This window comes from Ceratotherium simum, chromosome 6, assembly GCF_057802395.1.
Source record: "Ceratotherium simum simum isolate JZ-2026a chromosome 6, ASM5780239v1, whole genome shotgun sequence".
Lineage (NCBI taxonomy): Eukaryota > Metazoa > Chordata > Mammalia > Perissodactyla > Rhinocerotidae > Ceratotherium > Ceratotherium simum.
The window spans coordinates 79,462,680-79,481,265 of NC_141905.1; the positions used below are offsets into that span (position 1 = coordinate 79,462,680).

Here is an 18,586-nt window from a genome sequence, read left to right on the forward strand (position 1 = left end):
ACCGATTCATAACTCCTTATTTCTGATGAGAGTCAGACTGAGCAACAGCATTCACACTCCACAAACCAGAGGCAAAACAGGCCTAGGCAGGGGCTTTGTCTCTGAGGCGGATTTAGAAGTCTCCTCCTCTATTTGGTGGATGGCACAGCTTGCTCCCGGGGGGTAATGATCCCCTTCACTTAACGGCCAGACTTCCATGGCAGAATTAGGAGTTGGAATAACTGCATCCAAAACACCCACCCCTACTTGTCTCACCCTTGCTCGTGAAACCTGCTGTAAAAGGTGGAACTGGGATTTCTTAACAGGACACGCTGTTTCGTCTTCATTTTTCTGCTTACATAAGCATCAAGGTGCTGGGCTATAGGTGGTGTCCACATGATTCCAAGACAGAGCAAAGTGAGGCAAAACTGGTCAGTCATGTATACGAGAGAGAGAAAGGCCAGAGGGAGAAGGAACCGGGCTGCATTCTTCCCTCTCAATCCAGTTGCATCTGCAATGAGTAGACAACTTGGTAGCCATCTGGCTTTGGGTGTCAAATGCCCATAAACACACCCATTCTTTTGAGGGTTCACCAGGGAATACTTGATGCCTAGTTATCACAAGACTCCCAGGGCCTGGCATATATTGAAACAATGTCAATAATCTTTCATTTTAAAAGCTTCTACTTAGAAAAATCCATCCAGGGCCACAACCACTAAAAAGAAACCATTAAGAGCACAAAGTACATAATGAGCTTCGTCGCTACATAAAGAGTTTTATAAATCCGAGCTAAATGAAAAGCATACCTCATGCTGTCAGGTGTCTGTACTCATGTCATTTGTTTAAGTAAACACAATAGCCTACTCATATGAATTAGCTAAATATTAACGTAGTAACTCTTTCCCATAGCATCAATTATGGCTGAGCTGATCCTTTGGAATGTCTCCCCATTTTTACATAAAAGAAATCAATAGATATGTGCTTACATACCATGAGCCATGATTTTTATGTTCCCTAAAGTGTCAAAAAGTAGGATTTAGCTTAAGGAAGGAGGAATGTTGCTCCGTTCCTCTCTCCCTGGGCTGAGCCATCAGTGAGGCTGCAACCCACGCAGAGATCACCCCAGACCACGTGGGCCCGCACAGCCCCGGCCTGTGGCAAGAGCACACTGGTGTCCAGCACCTTTGTTTTGGCGCCTAAGGAATGATTTAAGGACAAGGGTGAAAGAATTTTGCTGGAATTTCTGGCAGGTAGCCACTTCCCTGGGGTGAAATTTCAATCATCAGAACTGCACCTATAAACTCTGCTGGTGCAAACCAGATGCACAGCCATGTGGCAGGGTATGGGCACCATGCTTCTCATCTAAAATCTCAGAGATCCAAGGTGGGTGGGGCTTGGTAAGTCTAATCAACACAGCACAAACTAATCACTTACATGGCTAGCTCTTGAAACCCGAATTCACAACATTCGGTAAATCGTGACTCAACAGAAAGGGTCGTGGAGCCAAGTTTTTGAAGTTCCCTGTGTGACAGTGATGGGCCACCCTCAACCCCCTGCTCAATCCCACCCCGGGTGAGTGCTAACATCACACATGACACCATACTTCCATGTCTAGGCCTTCCTTTAAGATGTCAAGCTCACAAATTTTTTTGATGAGCACAATGCTGGAGGGGAGGAATTATTTTATTTTACAATGGCTCTTCCTGAAATAAACTAGTTTCATGTGAAGCTTGAAGAACCTGGAAGGTCTAGAAAAATAATTATCCAGTCGTCCCTCAGTATCCGAGGGGGATTGGTTCCAGGACCCCCCCAGATACCAAAATCCACAGATGCTCAAGTCCCTTAGTCAGCCCTCTGTATCCGTAGGATCCACATCCGTGGATTCAACCAACCGTGGATGGTACACCGTAGGAAGAGCCCTACTGTGTTTCCTTCATCAGTGGCCTCATGTCCCCTGCAAACTCTTCATATCTTCAATATTTCCTGCTATTTTTGCAATCTGGACACATGGAAATGCCAGGGCCCTCAAGAACTACAACACAGCTGGAGAGAAACAGGGACCAGGCTCCTGACAAGATCCTCTTCCTAGGAAGGCCTCTTTCATTCCAAGGTTGCAAAAAGCATTAACGACTTTCATTTGAGAAGAAACTCACTTAAATTAATGATCTATAAAAGCAGAGATGACTATTGCACACAGTAGGTGCTCAGTATTAGATGTTCACTCAACAACTTTATTTAAAATGAATCTGCAAGCCAAGGCCACATCATGCCACTTGAAAGAAGTGTATGGCATCCATCTGTATACCTTCCCTGGCATAATATTAGGGATGTGTGAGGAGTGGGTTTAAAGTCACTTAATTAACAGAGGAGAAGTTGTGGTATAAACCTCTGATGGCACAAAAAATGAATTATACCCAATCAGGAGTAAACAAGTGACCTAGATAATAGGCGTGGATGGCCCCTTCTGCTCTGCCATCCTCGGATCTTCTGATGGAAGATGTACCAAAAGCACAATGCTCTCTTAGTCATTAAATACTAATAATGAGCAAGTTAAAGGAACAGTAAGACACAGCCAAAATAAATAAATAAAATCCCATCCTCAAGGTAGAGAATACATACTCATGATCATTTTCTACACTGAAACAGAGAGTGTATATTAGTAATAATGCTAAGTAGAATTTTAACTTAATACAGCAGAAGTCTCTTAAGATGTGGCTGGTTAAAGAGAGATTCTTAACCCCACAGAAACCTCTCTCAAAGTTCCCTCAACATAGCCTTTGTTGACCACCTCCATCCCACAGCAAAGAATCATCATTACTTCTCTGGGCCACGTCTCTGTTATTTATGTGTGTTTCCATCACTGGGATGTTTCTGTACTGAAATATATTCCTTTCGATGTCTGTTGACCAACAAGAGTACAGTGTCTGCAGAGCACAGCTTGAGATGTCTTCAGACTATAGAGGAGACACTCAAGCATTTATAGGATGGATGAATGGACAGACAGACCAGATAGACAATTATTAAAAGCTTGAGCCATAAAATGAGGGAGTTAAACTGAATGTTCTGATAAGGTCCCTCCCTGTCCTAACATTCTTTCCAGGTATCTATATTCTAGGCAGATATTGATTCTGTCAATAATGGTAGGGTTAGAGGATTTATTTTGACCTTGGAGTTTAAACTTAATGAGAAAACATGGGCTGTTGAGCCTGCCACCACAGAAACCATTACATATCCTAATACTGACATCTAAGGTTTCTGGTCTCCTCTCTCTCTCTCAAACCAAAAAGAGAGAATACAGCCCGGTGGTTTAAAGGAAAAACATGGAATCATATTACCACTGTACCAAAAGAGACCTCGGTGACCATCTGGCCCAACGGCTGATGTGATCAATGTCATCCAGAAAGGTTAAGTGATTTGATCAAGGTCACACGGCCAGAGGACGGGCTGAGGCTAGACCCAAGTCTCCAGCTCCCTAAGCAGTGCTCTTTCAACCACTCCAGGCTGCCCTTTGAACTCTCCCATGGTAATTAAGTCAAAAGTTCAAGATTTATGTGAGCTGTGGACGCTGATGACTGCCAACTGTATTTTTATTGATGCAAAAATTTAAAAAAAACACAGCCTGTTTCAGCTCCCAGATTAAGTCTCACAAACTCCCTAAAGCCCCACTAAGGCCTCTGTCTTAAGTCTATAATTAGGACCTTTAAAAATATCACTAATCAGGACATTTGAATGCTTTGACCTCTGATGGGGAGGGGGGTATCTCTGAGAGCTCTACCCCTACCCTTGCAGGAGACTATAGTTCATCTGTTTTCGGTTTTGCATAAACTAAGAGAAAACACATCTAACAAAATATGGAGACGGGAGTGAAGTTGAGACTATAGGGGGCGGGGGGCTTTATTTGAAAAATCTCATTAAAACAACAACTCGCTGACCAGTGGGGCATTCAATAAGAAATACATTAAAACAAACCAGGCAAGTTACCCACACGTGAAACGCCTGAATCCCCTGGGAGAGCAGCTCCCCACTGGGAGTTCCCAGGATCTGCCTTTAAAAGAGAAGTCCAGTCCTTGGTTATGCTGTTTGACCAGAGGGGAGGCCAAGAAAGAAAAGATACTCAATCCGGCCTACGGGACGGCACACCAGCCTGGGCCTTTGTGATAAAATTCTCAAACTAATTTATGATGAGGTTTTCATTATAAAAGAGGTTCAAAATATTTAGGAAGATTGTATGCTTTGTTTTTTTAATTTTTTTTTTTTCAATTCCTGGAAACATCAACACAACTAAGAAACCAACATTTACCAACTCAGATACAATCTCTACCAAGTAAAAATCCCATGAAAGCAAATGTGACTGCAAACTGTTATCATCAGTAGGTTAATCAACAAAAAGAGTTTGCAATTTCAGACCCAGTACCTTCATTTTCCCTAGTTCCTTCCAAAAAAAAAATTGCCTTCTCCCTGACATGGAGTATGGGCATCTGCAGGTCTCAACAGGAATGAAACCAAAATACAAAATTACCTTGTCTCTCACTTCACTCAATAGAAAGAACCACTCCAGCAGGAAGAATCTTGATACAGCTGTCTCCCTATCAATTCAATCAATTTTTTTTGTCAGTCAAGGATCTTCCCAGGAACTAAGTCTCAAGGTCTTCAGAAACATTAATGACTTAAACACAAGCAGGAGCTAATAAAAAAGTACCTCGAGAAAATGGACATACATGATTACTTATTTGCTGCTAGATAACCCATTAAGGTACCTAGTAAGTAGGGAGGGCAAGGACTAGTTAAGTTATGCTTTCCTATGCTAACGTATAAATTCTGCACCTTTCAAAACCCTCAACTTGGATGCATTTCAAAAGTTAGCATTTGAAATAGCAACTTTCCGTCCGGAGAAAGTCTGTTTCACAAAAGGGCATATGTAGCAGCATTATTTCCTGGCAGCCAGGCTTGTAATGACATCACGGGACTGTTCTGCTCAGGGAAACATCTAGCACTGGTAAGGTGTGAGGTCATCAACTAGTCAGCTGCTAAAATATGACCGGAGAACGCCCTTCACATCTGTGATGGAAGAACTCGACTTAAAAGGGGGGGAAACGTCAGATCAATCAAATCGGCCCCATTGCAGGGATTTTCAAAGCAAGTGCAACAGGATGTTAATAGAGGCTCTATTTTAAAAAGGGTCCTATGGTCAGTAAATTCGGAAAATCCCAGGAAAGGACAAAATTAAACACATGTTTTACTACAGAACTTCTCCGAGCTTGCATTATGCTGATGGACACTGTAAGTCTCCAAGAAAGGGTCACAGTATGAGGTATTTTCCAAATTCATTTCAAAATACAACTCATTTTTGGCAGGGAACCCTTGGCCTAGGGTTCCGAGGGATATTCTTTGAGAAACATCGGCTTACTCTCTTAACGGACGGGTCAAACCGGAACATTGCTGTTTTTAACGAGATCCATAAAAGATACGTATGATGACTATAATTCCACAAAATATTCCTTCAACATCCAGGCGAGTCCTTGCCCTCCAGAGCAGTCTACTGGGAGAGGCAGGTCTGACACACCACGTGGTACTGCACGTGAGGCAACAGAATAGAACACGTGAACACTCAAAATCGAGCCGCTCAGTCTGCCTGTGTAAATGAGGAAATCCTCTACAAAGGAGCCCACTTTTGAGCTGGGTTTCATATGACAAGGTAAGAGTGGAGATAACTTGAATATTCCAGAACATTTTCTATAAAAATCAAATCAGCCCTTGATGTTAATGGATACTAGTTTCATGGCCAAAATTCAACAATCGTGCCTTAATTTCGGACTGTTATTTTTGCCACTGTACTTGGCTACCATGCTTTTTGTATGCTGTACAGAATCTAAGAAGAACTCTACTAGGCAGATAAACTTGACCTCTTACAGTTCACCACAATTAGATAAACAATAATCTAGCATACCAGCAGAGGGAATAGCCTGCAATATATTTTTCAAGTCAGAACATGTAGAACTAACATCTATCCACCCAAAAAGAGAAAAACCCTTCCCAGAAAAGTCACTGTCAACACAGGGTCACTGGAACATCATTTGTTAACTTCACTGAAGAGGAACTTTCAAACACACCCAGTGGCATTTCTAGACAATCAGAAGGCACCGAAGGAATCAATCTGCACACACGAGTGTTTTCCAGGTGGCTGAAAATGCAAAGAATTCGATGCTTTTATAATTTTCCCTATTAATCAGGTCAGGCATTTGACACTTGAGGTGGCAAAAAATTGTTTTAATGGCAACATCCCCTTCTCCACCTTGCCAATTACCCTGGCCATGGCATTCCTCTGTCCACACAGGCCACAGCTGCTTAATCTCAGCTGCCCCAGGCTGCACCTGTGAATCAGACCAGCCTAATCACACTAACAGATGGCAGAGGCCAAGTAGCCAGCTAAGAACTGCTATCACTTTAAATCGCGTCTAATGTTTCACAGGCCCCAACCAGAGGCAGTCCCCGACAGCAGTATCTCCCTGGTACAGCTAACACCAGCCCTTAATCACTGCAGAGCACCCATTTCGGGGCAGAGTTGGTGTCATTTGAGAGCTAATTACAAAGAACTCTGGTTACAAGGTGAAGGCATGGCAATTCACTCAATGTGGGCTGGCATTCATTAAATGGAGCAGTCTACTCCCTGGGCCTTCTACACAGGCACCAGGCAGTCAGGACTGACATTCAGGATGAAAACCTGAGGTCCACAGCAGGTAATCCTTCTGAGTCAACAGAGAGATTCAGTTCACTCAGCCTATTTGTTCATAACCTATACCTTGCTGTTACATTGTATTACTTCCTGTGTATCCGTGGTAACATGCTATGAGGCAGGGTAACTGATCACCAGGACAATGCTGTTCCCAGGCATGCCAACACAAGGGAGCTGACGGAATCTGATGTTCCAATCAATACCAATGGCACCCACATGCGGGAATCACTTTAGAGCTGTAAACAACTGTGCAAGCAGCCTCACTCCACCCCCATCGTCACCCTGGGTACTGGCAGAGGGGCGCTGTGATTCAACATGCAACAGGCCTTCAACTGAATTGCAACTCTGCCTTTTGCTCACTGAATCACGAATTTCCAATCAATAAAACAGGAACAGCTCCTCTCCCCACCTTATCGGGTTGTTAGGGACATTGACTGAGCCAGCAGCCAGCACGGAGCCTGCCCAGAGCAGGCCCTCAATGTCATGGCCAGGGTCATTGCCTCCCCTGCCAGAACCAGAGAATTAATAAGAAGTGAGTGGTGTCTTCTGATGTACCAATGTTTTATTACTAAATAATAATAACCTCATTAAAAGATTGGTACAAATTACAGCAGAAAACACGTTCACTCACCTTATTTTCCACTGTTTTATGAACTAGATCTCTAACAGTCAACTCCTGCTCAAGGCAGAGCTGCATCTGTGAATCCCTAGGCCAGTGTTCTCACACTTGAGTGTACGCGATTCAGAATCACCCCCAGCTTCTAATTCAGTGGGTCTGGGGTGGGGCCCGAGAATTTTCATTTCTAACAAGTTCTCAGGTGATGTTGATGCTAGTGGCCCAGGCCCCAAGCTTTCTCTTACCAAAAGGTGAAAACTACATAAACCAAAATATTTCCATTTTTGCCCAAGCTGCTAGGAGACTCAGGGACAAATCCAATTCCCCGCTTAAGCAACACATTATCCCAGGTGCCTGACAACATCGATTTTCTCTTCTTCCTCTAAAAAGCCCAGGGCCTATTTTAATAACTAACTGTCTTATTATTTAGGCCTTGTTTAAATTTATTAAACTAAAAATCCTTTTGAGAAAATAACAGCCAAGCAAAGAACGCCACTGACCAACATCACTTTGGGAACATTCCAGCCACGTTATTGGAAAATACAACTAATGCTATATTTTATCTTCTTTATTTATTGAACAAACACAAGCACTTTTCTCAGCACTGTACGAATATGAGCTCATCTAATCCTAACAACCCCATCAGATACTGTTGTTATTCCCATTTTACAGTTGAAGAAACTGAGGCACAGGAGTTAAATTACTTGCCCAAGGTTACCCAACTCAGAAATGGTGAAGTAGGATTCAAACCCAGGCTGCCCAGCTCCGAGAGGCCATGTGCTTACTCACCAAGCAGAGGCCTCCTACATGTCAGTGCTCACTGTTAACTGCCTTTATTTTTTTTTTTTTTAAGATTTTATTTATTTATTTTCTTTCCCCCCAAAGCCCCAGTAGATAGTTGTATGTCATAGCTGCACATCCCTCTAGTTGCTGTATGTGGGACGCGGCCTCAGCATGGCCGGAGAAGCGGTGCGTCAGTGCGCACCCGGGATCCGAACCCCGGGCCGCCAGCAGCAGAGCGCACGCACTTAACCGCTAAGCCATGGGGCCGGCCCTTAACTGCCTTTAAATAAGCAAACAGCACTCGTTGGCCCCCTTTTATATCTGCAAAGTAAGGCACATTTCCTTATTTCTGCTCAGCATGCAAGAATATTTAAAAAGGCCAGGGTTTCTCAACCTCAGCGACTGACACTTCAGACCAGATCATGCTTTGTTACGGGGCTGACCTGTACAATGTAGGACGTTTGTTAGCAGCATCCCTGGCCTCTACGCAGTGATGCCACTAGCATCCTCCTCCCCCTGCTGAGACAACCAAACATTGCCTGATGTCCCCCGGAGGAGGGGGAAGGAGGAGAATCTCCCCAGGTGAGAACCGCTGGGTTAGCCAAGCACCATCAACGGTTATAAAGAAACCAGGATGTTACATGGTTCCACTAGCTTTATTCTCCAAATAGTGAGAAACCAAAGGGAAAAAGAAAACCAAGGCAAGACGAGTCAGAACTGCTTTCAAAAGCGAGTGGCTACTGACACGAGAAGAAAGGACAAACAGTAGAGAAGGGTGTACAATAACACTGGTTTATTCTCAGATTTGAAAGTCAGGAGAGTAGACACAGCAGAGAAAGGCGAGGGCCGCAGGACGCAGCATCCCGAAGAGTCGGTGAGAAGACAGGTTAGGGTCGCGACTCCCACCAGGCTCTCCTCTCTCGGGGACCTCCCGAGACGGCCGTTACTTACTCTTGCTGTTACTGTTCTCACTGACAAAATCCTCGGAGCCATCTGTGTCATCCTCGTCATCGCCGGATGAGATGGCATCTGTATTCAAAAGAACACATCCACGGTTGCGTTTTTGCAAAGCAAAAGGTCACAATCATCTACAACTTAGTTCTTCTGGATAGGAAATTCAAGAACCCAGGAACCCACGCAAAAAGTCTGAGGCTGTGTTTAGTTAAGACGGTTTTAATGGCTTAAATTTTCTCTCCGTGATGACAGTTGGTCTACATTATGATTCTCACTGTTTTCTGCTTTCACATTATTTAAACATGCTATAAAACTGGATATACTGGAACTGGATTTTAGCTTCAAACAGTATTCAAGTCCCCAACAAATTTAATGATTGTGATTGTGTAATATCCAAAATTCTTTCCAACACAACCTTTCAGCACTCAGGGTCCCCTTCAAGAAAGGAATTAGTCCCTAGCAAAACTTAGCCACTGTGTGGCCTTCTGACCATTTACTAACATTCTGAAAATAAAATTTTAAACTCGGCCACAAATGGGGCCTGTGCAGTCCCCCTCACTGCACAGAAGAAAAATCAAGGAAAGAAACTCTAATTTTAATAAAATCAGAAATCTTCAGCATCCAAATTTCAGTGTTATAGTCTAAGTGCTAAGGATGCCGGTGGTATGGGGAAAAAAAGGTGTTTTCACTTACATAAAAGTGTGCTGTCTTAAATGAAAAATGTTACTTTACACACAAAAATCCTGTCATTTTTAACGACCAGCCTCTGTGGTACACCAGGTCCCGTGGAAGAACTTCAAAAACAGATCAGTAACAAACTGTGAAGCTCTGTGCCTGGCATCCAATTAGCAGATCCCACTATGATTTCACATGTCCAATAAAATTTTACCCAGAAAACAGCTAGAAAGAAGAGCGAGCAGAGGGCTCGCAGGCCAACTCACCTGTGACATTCACCATGAAGTAGACAGTCTCACTGTCTACAGTCCTAGCAGCAGTACAAGCATAGAGGCCGGAGTCTCTAGGCGTGGCACCTTTTATCTGCAAGTATTCCCCAATAAGCACTGTCCTATTGCTGGGCCCCAAGTGTACCCCATCCTTAGTCCAACTGATCACGGTGGCATCTCTCAACAGGCAGCGCAACTCTAGTGACTCCCCGGGCGCAGCCACGTAAACTTCTGGTTGGGAGATTTGGTATTTGGTTGGTGGCTCTGCAGAAAGGTGGGAGAGAGAAGATGGAGAGAGATGGGAAGGAGGAAAAGGAGAGAACGTCCAACAAAGGTCAGGGGAGGCCCGTTCATTCCCAGGAGAGGCAGATCTTGTTCTGCAAATGGCCCGAGCAGGAGTCTGCCTCTCCCTGCACCCCAGGAAGCGGCCCTCGGCACAGCACAGAGCAGACTGGGCATCTGAAACAGCCACCAGAGGAAGCACCCAGCAAAAGCTTAGTTTCCACAAACCAAAGGGCTTTAAACATAAACCCAAAACCCAGCATGGAAGGATATCATACAAGAAAACTCCTAAATCGATTGCCAGTCCCAAGGCTGCTTGTGCTGCAACACCCAGGAAATTCTATTATTGACTTTTTTTATTTTTAAGGATGTTTTCCAACTTTTTATTCAACATAACTGCATGGTTGTGTGTCTAACACATATATTCACATACACACACACACACACACACACACCCTGATTATTTGTGCTAGACTTTGCCTGTTGTCACAAAGCCAAGCTCCTTAAAATGAAATGTCTCAAACGCAAGGGAAACTCGTGGGTCCTTCTACAAAACCGTTTGCCATCTGAGTTTCACGAGCCCTCAGGCTGAGATTAGAATTTTGCTGATCTGGAGACTTAATTCTGCACTGGATGAGCTGGGACATGTTGTTTTTCTTAAAATGATGAAAAGCCTGGAGGACTGAACACCGAAAACAAAGAGTAAAATGATCCAGGTAGCTGAGAGGTGGTCTCCACCACACTTAAATGGGTCCTGAAACGAAGGCACGAAGCCGCTGTGCACCGCATGTCGGACACTCCATGTTAAGCTGGATCCCTCCCTGCCCGCCAGGCCCCACCACACATCCTGGGTCCCAGCCTCCTCAGGCCTCTGCCTTTGTCTCCTTTAGGGCTACCCGCTCCCTCACCTCCTTGCTAAACCCAATTCTTCCTTCAAGGCCCAAGTAAAGCAGTGCCCTCCTGAACGAGAGCTGGCCATCAGTCACCCTGGCCCAGAGTGAAGCGGATCTCTCCGTCCTCTTTACCAGCTCCTGGGGATGGACCACATTTCTGATGAACATGTCCTGTCTCCCGAGGAGACACCAAGATCCTAGAGGGAGGCTCAAGTCTCAGGGCTCCTTGCGTATCTCTCCCCTCCCTGAGGCATACACATGGAAGGTGGCCCGTGTTAAACATGACCACAGTCCCCCAGTATGCAGGACAGGATGGGACCCAAGAGCACCCAATCCACGCAACCTCTGCGAATGCAGGTGAAAAGCAACTATGAGCCTTTAAGAACAGCCACAGCCACTGGCTGGGACCCACGAGGGTCCATGAATCGGCTTTCATCCCTCACAGTGAGAATTGTGAATGGTACCCGGAGTCCCAGGCCCAGAAAACACAAAGCTTCTGGCTCTGGGATGACTCCAAACTGGGCAGCATCACAAGGCAATTGTTTTGTCCTTTTGAGAGTGTTCTGGACAAATCTCCCACATAAGACTGAAATAAAATCGCTTCGTGTTTCAGTCCACTGTTGAAAGAACAGTGAGGGCCTCGTGCATCTGGTTCTAGAAATCCTCCTCACCACCACCATCAACAGCCAACACAGGAGGGCCAGGGCATAATATATGTGAGGTAGTCTTAAGTGTCAGGAAGAAGAATACAGCAAGATAGCAGCACACCCAGAGACGGTGGGTTAGGACTCATTCTAGAGCAGGAGTTGGCAAACTACGGCCCCCAGGCCAAACCCAGCCATTGCCTGTCTTTGTAAACAAAGTTTTATTGGCACACAGCCATGCTCATTAGTTTGCGTATTGTCTGGGCTGCTGTTGTGTTACAGAGTAGAGTTGAGTAGCTGCTTGCAACAGAGACCCTATGGCCTGCAAAGCCTAAAATATTAAGTCTTGAGCTTTACAGAAAGTCTGCCAACTCCTGTTGTGTAGGATGTTCAGAGAAGGCTTCTCTACAGAGAAGTGAAGGGCAAAGGGATGTTTGAAAGATATTGTTGGGAACTTAGTTGGAAGGTCTTCAGGCCATGCCTCCCAAGGCTGTTTAACTCCTACCTAATGGAGCTAAATTGATTGTAACTCTGGATCCTGAGCAGAAAAGGGAAAGAAAGAGAAATGTGGGAAAGAGGCTAAGAAAGAGAAGCAGAAAAAAGAATTTAGTTTGGCCCTAAATCTCAGACCATGTCCCACTTCCAGCAACCTAGAGTCACAACATCAGGGGCCCCAAAGGCCACCTGGTCCAACCCCTTTTACAGCTGGTTAAAGCAAGGATCAGATGTCATTCACATCCCATGTAACTAGCAACTCATTATTGAAATAGCACCCACAGTGTTAGAATGAATTTACATTGGATTAGCCTGGGTCATAAAATAATCAACATTTATTAGGACCACATCGTATGATCAGCAAGTCACCAAGATTGTTACGGAACCTGCTTTCCTCCGAGCCAGATCTGGTCATCAAGAGACTACTGAGCCGGGAAGCAGCTGGACGTAAGCAGCAATGCTTCCCTCCCTTAAAGGAGAGACTGGGGCTGTGCAGCCAACCTGCTTCTGTCTTGGCCCTCAGATAAGGAATGAGAAGCCATGTTCCTATTTCATGGAGGCAGTGGAATGCTCCAAGACTGTTAAAAATGATAAGCAAGATACCTGCAATGCTGATACAGAAAAATCTCTCTCCTGACAAAGGTGGAGTTATGATTTCTCCATTTTTAAAGAAAAGTATTTTCACTGAGCATCCTTTCCTTCACCTGAAATAGGTAAACCACAAAGTCTTGCTGAAACCAGGGGTGTCTGAGATGCTATCCAAATGTCACCAAAAAGACAGCACCACCTCCTGCCGGTGGTAGGAGGAGGAACACAGCACAGTGAGGACCACAAATACTTCAGGCTGGACACACAGGAGATGCCTAATAAATGGGTGCTGCCCTGCATGAGAACAGGACGAAGCCTTGAGTTCCAACTCCACTCTGTTCCCACTTAACCTCTCCGTCTCAGGTTCCTCCACTACTGCAGAGCAAGAATGCCCCCAAAACAGGGTATCACTTGTGAGGATCCAATGAGCCAACCTATATGAACCTGACTTTCCAACTGTAACTTGTTGAGCCCATGATAGTCACTACTGCTGTCACTCTTCAAGGCTGAAGATGCTCACCATGAGCTCAAGCCCCACTATTTTCAGAGGATAATCAGACATTATTTGGATTTGTATCTCTGTAGATACAGAACAATTTTACTCATGATGGGCTCCCATCTCAACGGACTGGTAAGATGACTTGATGTACTGTAAAGAGTGCTTTTTATTGCCAGTAAAACCAGGTCAAAACTGTCACCCAGTTTTCCAATTAGATGATAAGCTTCAAGGATAGTAAAATAACTCCCCAAAATACATCAATAAGATAATGATGTTCATCCCTAAAATTAAGCCATCTGACCTCAAAGTCTGAAATCAGAAACTACTGCCATGGTAAACTCAGAAAGCGTGTGCTCCTCCCTCCTCTAAGTGATCACTCCACAAGGCTCATCTTGGGGGGTCTGTGGCAGGGAACCCCAGCAGAACCAGCAATACCCCTGCATATGCCAGGGGGACTTCAAGCGCATCTTAGGAAGGAGGGAGAATGGGTGAACGAAAGCAATAGAAAGGGGGGAAAACGGAGGAAGAGTTCAGGGAGAAACAACACTAAGAAGAGAAGGAAGAGAGCAGGCGCGTCAGGGGGAGGGTGAGTGGGGCACATGGCGGGGAGGGGCGGAATGCCACACAGTCCCCTCCCAGGCCACCCAGAGGCTCCTGCGGCCCAGGTTCCTGCATCAAAGACATCTCGGACCAAGGTGTCAAGAAGATGGGCACTTGGCCTGGAACGCAAACAGCCAGCTCAGCGGAGGCAACTCTGTCCCCGTCCCTCCCGTGAGGCCATTCGGGGCTTTGGCTTCTCTCCTGTGCTTGAATCCTTCAGGTGACTTCCCTGCCTGCCTGCTGCAAACGTGCTCCCCAAGTGCTCGGCATACATCTCCCTGGCGGTATACCCCACATTGTTCTGGAGGAGCCAAGACAATCTGCCAATCCCCTCTGACATCAGCGATGCTGCGTCCATATACCCTAACTGCCTCTCTAATTTCGATCGCCTTCCACTGACACAGGCCAGTGCCTCCACCGGGCTCCACCAGGCTGCACGGCCTACTCTGTAAAATATGATGGTTGACATAGGGCAGAGTGTTCCCTGGGAGATTTAAACAATACCTTTTATAGCAATATTAACGTTTCCTGCATTTATTTTTTGTGGTTCTGTGGCATACTTTTAACCTTTCTTATGCAGAGGCCGGGAGAAATCCAGGAGGAGCAGACAGTCCAACATGTCCCTCATCTGTTCTTGCCAAAACCCAATGGGAGGAAGGTTCCAGAAGCTGCTTTGCTACATACCAAATGCTCTTTCAGAGGCTTCCACAAACACAAAACATGTCTCCGCATATCTTTCATAATATAAATTAAAATTCAAAAAGAAAAGAGAAAGCTGGCACGTACACCCTCGTGTTGGACATTCTTTGTCACTGTTACCTAAAATTGCTAAACAAACAAGGCGACAAGTTTACCTTCTGGGAGGGCGCAACACGCTTGTTTCTACTTGCTGCAAGCACAGGACGGGCGTGAACAGCTTGGCTGTGTAGATGTTTCGTTGCATCAGTCTGAACTTTCTCCCAGAAGTTTCAAACATTTGAGAAGTGCCAGCAGCATGTTATCACACAGCTTTCAATAAATTGACTACTCTGATACGAAAAAAATGAAAGAGATGGGCACCTCTACGGCGAGTCAAAAAGTGAACAATAACAGCAGACCTCTTTAGAGAGTCGGTGTGTAAATCCTGCCCGGAGCTGGGCCTCCCTCCCTCCCCTGAGAACCTCCTCGGGAGCTCATGGGAATTTAGAACTGAGGGGCCTCCATCTGGGAAGAGAAGGAAACTGAGGCAGGGGCCACCTGACTCCCCAAGTCCCTCAGCAGATCAGAGTAGAGGTCATGACCTCTCAGTGTGACATCATGCTGACGTCACCAGCTACGAGCTGCACGTGTTTACCTCTCAGTAAATAAACATGGAAACATATCTTTGCTGTAGTGAACAGAGCCCCAGGAGGGGAAAGCTTGTAAAAGTCAGAAAAAGCTGTGGTCCATGTGACTTCACTGGACACGTCCAGCTGAATTCTTCACCCACGTCATCGGGAGGAATTGTCTTGAGACAATTGAAGCAGATCTGGCAAGTTTGGAACAGTAAGCTATTTCAGGTAACACTTTATGCTGCCAAACCAGCGATAGCAGCACTTCAGACTGTCACTTTTTATAATGTTTGCCTATAAACTTTTCCCATGTGGTTTCTGAAATGGCGCCCAAATGCAAACAGAGAACAGATGGGAAACCCGCGTCTTGCCCTGTCCAATTGTTTCACGGAGAGCGGACGACAGATTTAAGCTGTTAAGGAAGAAAAAAGCAGCTTATGCCAATGGGACAACTACCTATGTCACATTTCACAAATTAAGCCTTTTCTGGGGTTTCCTCAGGACGCTGTCTTTTCAAAAGTCAAGATTATCAAAGCTAAGAAACAGGAACCCCAGCTTCAAGGATGCAGTGGGGTCACCCCTGGAATATATCACCCCTGAAAGGCCTCTTCTTTCCCTCTAAGAAAGTCAGGGTGTTCAAGCCCTAAACACGTTCCTCCGGAAAAAGGAAGAAAGGGAGAAAGAAACCCCTCACCAGATTCCTCTGGTAGAGAAGGAGGGAAGCAAGAGAGGGAGGAGAAAAGGAGAAGGAGAGAGCACAGGCAGGTTGCACGTAAATGCAGCGGAGGCATGTCCTGTCAGGGGCTGTGCTGCAGGGAGAAACCTGGATCCCCGGGGCCTAGCTCAGGGCTCCCGCAGGAACCAGAACCCCAGCATTCGGGGCAAGAATAGTAAAACAGCCTTGGTTTCCTGGTGCACCCCCAAACATTCTGCCACCTGAACAAGAGAAATAAATATCACTGCTGTGGGCTATCAACGTCTTGACAGAAGAAACACACAGAACAAAGTTGCAAATGTCACAGTATCCGACGCACATGGCGAGCAAGTGGCGGCTGATCCTGTCTGCTCTGGTCAGCCTCGACTGGCCCTCCCCGTCTTGAAGATGGCCTGTAGTGGCCACGCCACAGGCCTGCTAAGAAGTTTTAATGGGCCAATACCCAACTTTCTGTCCATAGGAAGGGAATACAGAGTCCCCTCGGAGACACAACATTCCTAAAGTATTTTTTACAAGCTTGAATTGAGGGAGTCTGGAAAGACAGACAGACACCTGGCATTCAGCACAGCTTTTTAGGGACCCTTGATGTTTTACAGCACAGGGGCTCTGGAAGAGCCAAGTCCCCACTTTTCTATGGCACAGTTTTAGTCTAGTTGGCATCAAAACTTACCAACAGAAACATACAAAGGCACTAGGGTCCCCACAAGGAAGTCAGACACAACAGCCCCTGTGTGCCCTCCCACGGGGGCTCTGCAGACACACACACGATGAAGACAACAGCGGCAGAGCCGGCCGCTCCAGCTCAGACATCCTCAAAGCTCCTCCTGTACAAGAGCAGACTTGCAGAAGATAAAAATCCTGACATCAAACAGAGGCCTTATAAGGCAGAGGTACTACTTGTTCTCTAACGGGGAGAGGGGGAGACAAATATCCTGCACAATATAAAGACGAAAGTTCTCTACCTCAAGAAATACTGCCAACATAAAAACGGGGGACAAAAAGAAGCCAACACAATGAAACACAGATAAATAAACAGGCTGAAAGGCTGCAGTTTTCTCTTTCCAACCAATTATCAGGGTGTCTTATAGACACACGTCAGGGCTTAAAACTCTCCTTGTCGGTATCACGGAGGGCCACAGCAAGCACTAATAGCTACCTCTGCCCCAGTACCTTGACTATTCCAGAAACTCTAGACTGGCTCACATTCCTCATGATCAGATGGGATGACGGCTAATGTTTCCAATACAGTAACCATTAAAAATTATAGGGGGCCGGCCTGGTCGCACAAGCAGTTCGTGCACGCGCTCCGCTGCAGCGGCCCGGGATTCGCCAGTTCGGATCCCGGGCACGCACCAACACACCACTTGTCAGGCCATGCTGTGGCAGCGTCCCATGTAAGGTGGAGGAAGATGGGCATGGATGTCAGCCCAGGGCCAGTCTTCCTCAGCAAAAAGAGGAGAATTGGCAGATGTTAGCTCAGGGCCGATCTTCCTCACAAAAAAAAAAAAAAAATAGATATTTAGGTGCGTCCCTCATATAATTTAGGTCTGTCTTTCAGAAACATGGTGAACAGCTCTCCAAGTCTGAAAAGAAATTATGTTGTTGCCCATGAGAAAATAAAAAGGTAGAAACAGTAAAATGCCTAAGAATGCACCCATTTCAGAGTAAGTCACCATTATCGTCCAATATTGGCACCCAAAGTAGAAGTATTCACCCCCTAATTTGTCAGCACCCCTTCTCCTTTTGATCCTGATGTTTTAGGCTGTTAATGATAGTGTTCTCCGAAAGAGAGAGAAAGGCACAAAAGTCATGGTTTTCTCCCTGGTCATAATACTTGAATCGAACTCTTCCATTCACGAGAGCAAAATCCCCACCGGACCACCAGGACGGGAACGAGTGCCATCTGCATAAAATCCCTAGATATTGGCAGCTTTGCTTGAGCAAGAACTTCAAAACTGAGAGTTGTTCAAAATGCATTTCCCAAAGAGACAGGCCCTTAGATTATCGAGTGCCCAGGAAGCAGCAACTGGCCCTACAAGTTATGTCAAAGTAGCCCGCACCCCCTGGTCGGATGTACAATGAGGAGTCTATATGCTCAGCCGCCTGGTCATCCAGGCCCCGAGCCTCCTGCCTTCTGGAAACACACTTGCCAGACCCGGCGGAGGAAGCTGGCACTTCTCAAGATCTTCACGCTGTTCTAAGGAAAACCACATCATCAAAAAGCTGGCCCCGGCAACCCAGTGAGACCACTGGGAGATCTCTCTTGCTCAGCGGGAAGAGTTTGTACTCCCTGTATCATCACCAGCAGGAAGGGAATTGGGGGGCCGGGGGGGTGCCTCACAAGGAGGTAAAGGAATGAAGGAATGAATGAGACTTGCCTGACTTTTATAGACACAATCTTTTAAGGTCAAGAGTGTCTTTGCAGAGGTGTCACCTGTAAAATGAATACACATCGTCTCCGGTTCTGAAAACCTAGTCCTCTGCCCCAAAAATGTTTTCGTGCCCTGAGTCCTGATGACAGCAGTCAGCCTGAGGCAGCCTCTTCACTGTA

The 18,586-nt window shown here is 45.8% G+C and overlaps 1 protein-coding gene across 18 annotated transcripts in view; it reads right to left on the bottom strand.

The window, feature by feature from the left end:
• The window catches only part of FGFR2 (fibroblast growth factor receptor 2), a 105,676-nt gene that overhangs the window by 69,287 nt on the left and 17,803 nt on the right, over positions 1-18,586 (bottom strand). For 10 of the 18 annotated variants that reach the window (XM_087432721.1, XM_087432717.1, XM_087432716.1 and 7 more), the window contains 2 exons: positions 10,007-10,273; positions 9,063-9,140 (listed from right to left, as the gene is read on the bottom strand). The exons of 4 other annotated variants lie outside the window; for them this stretch is intronic. In XM_087432721.1, coding sequence (XP_087288847.1) covers positions 9,063-9,140; positions 10,007-10,273 — 345 coding nt within the window. The remainder of the gene's footprint in view (positions 1-9,062; positions 9,141-10,006; positions 10,274-18,586) is intronic. 4 more of the 18 variants (XM_087432723.1, XM_087432728.1, XM_087432727.1 and 1 more) reach the window with 1 other exon arrangement.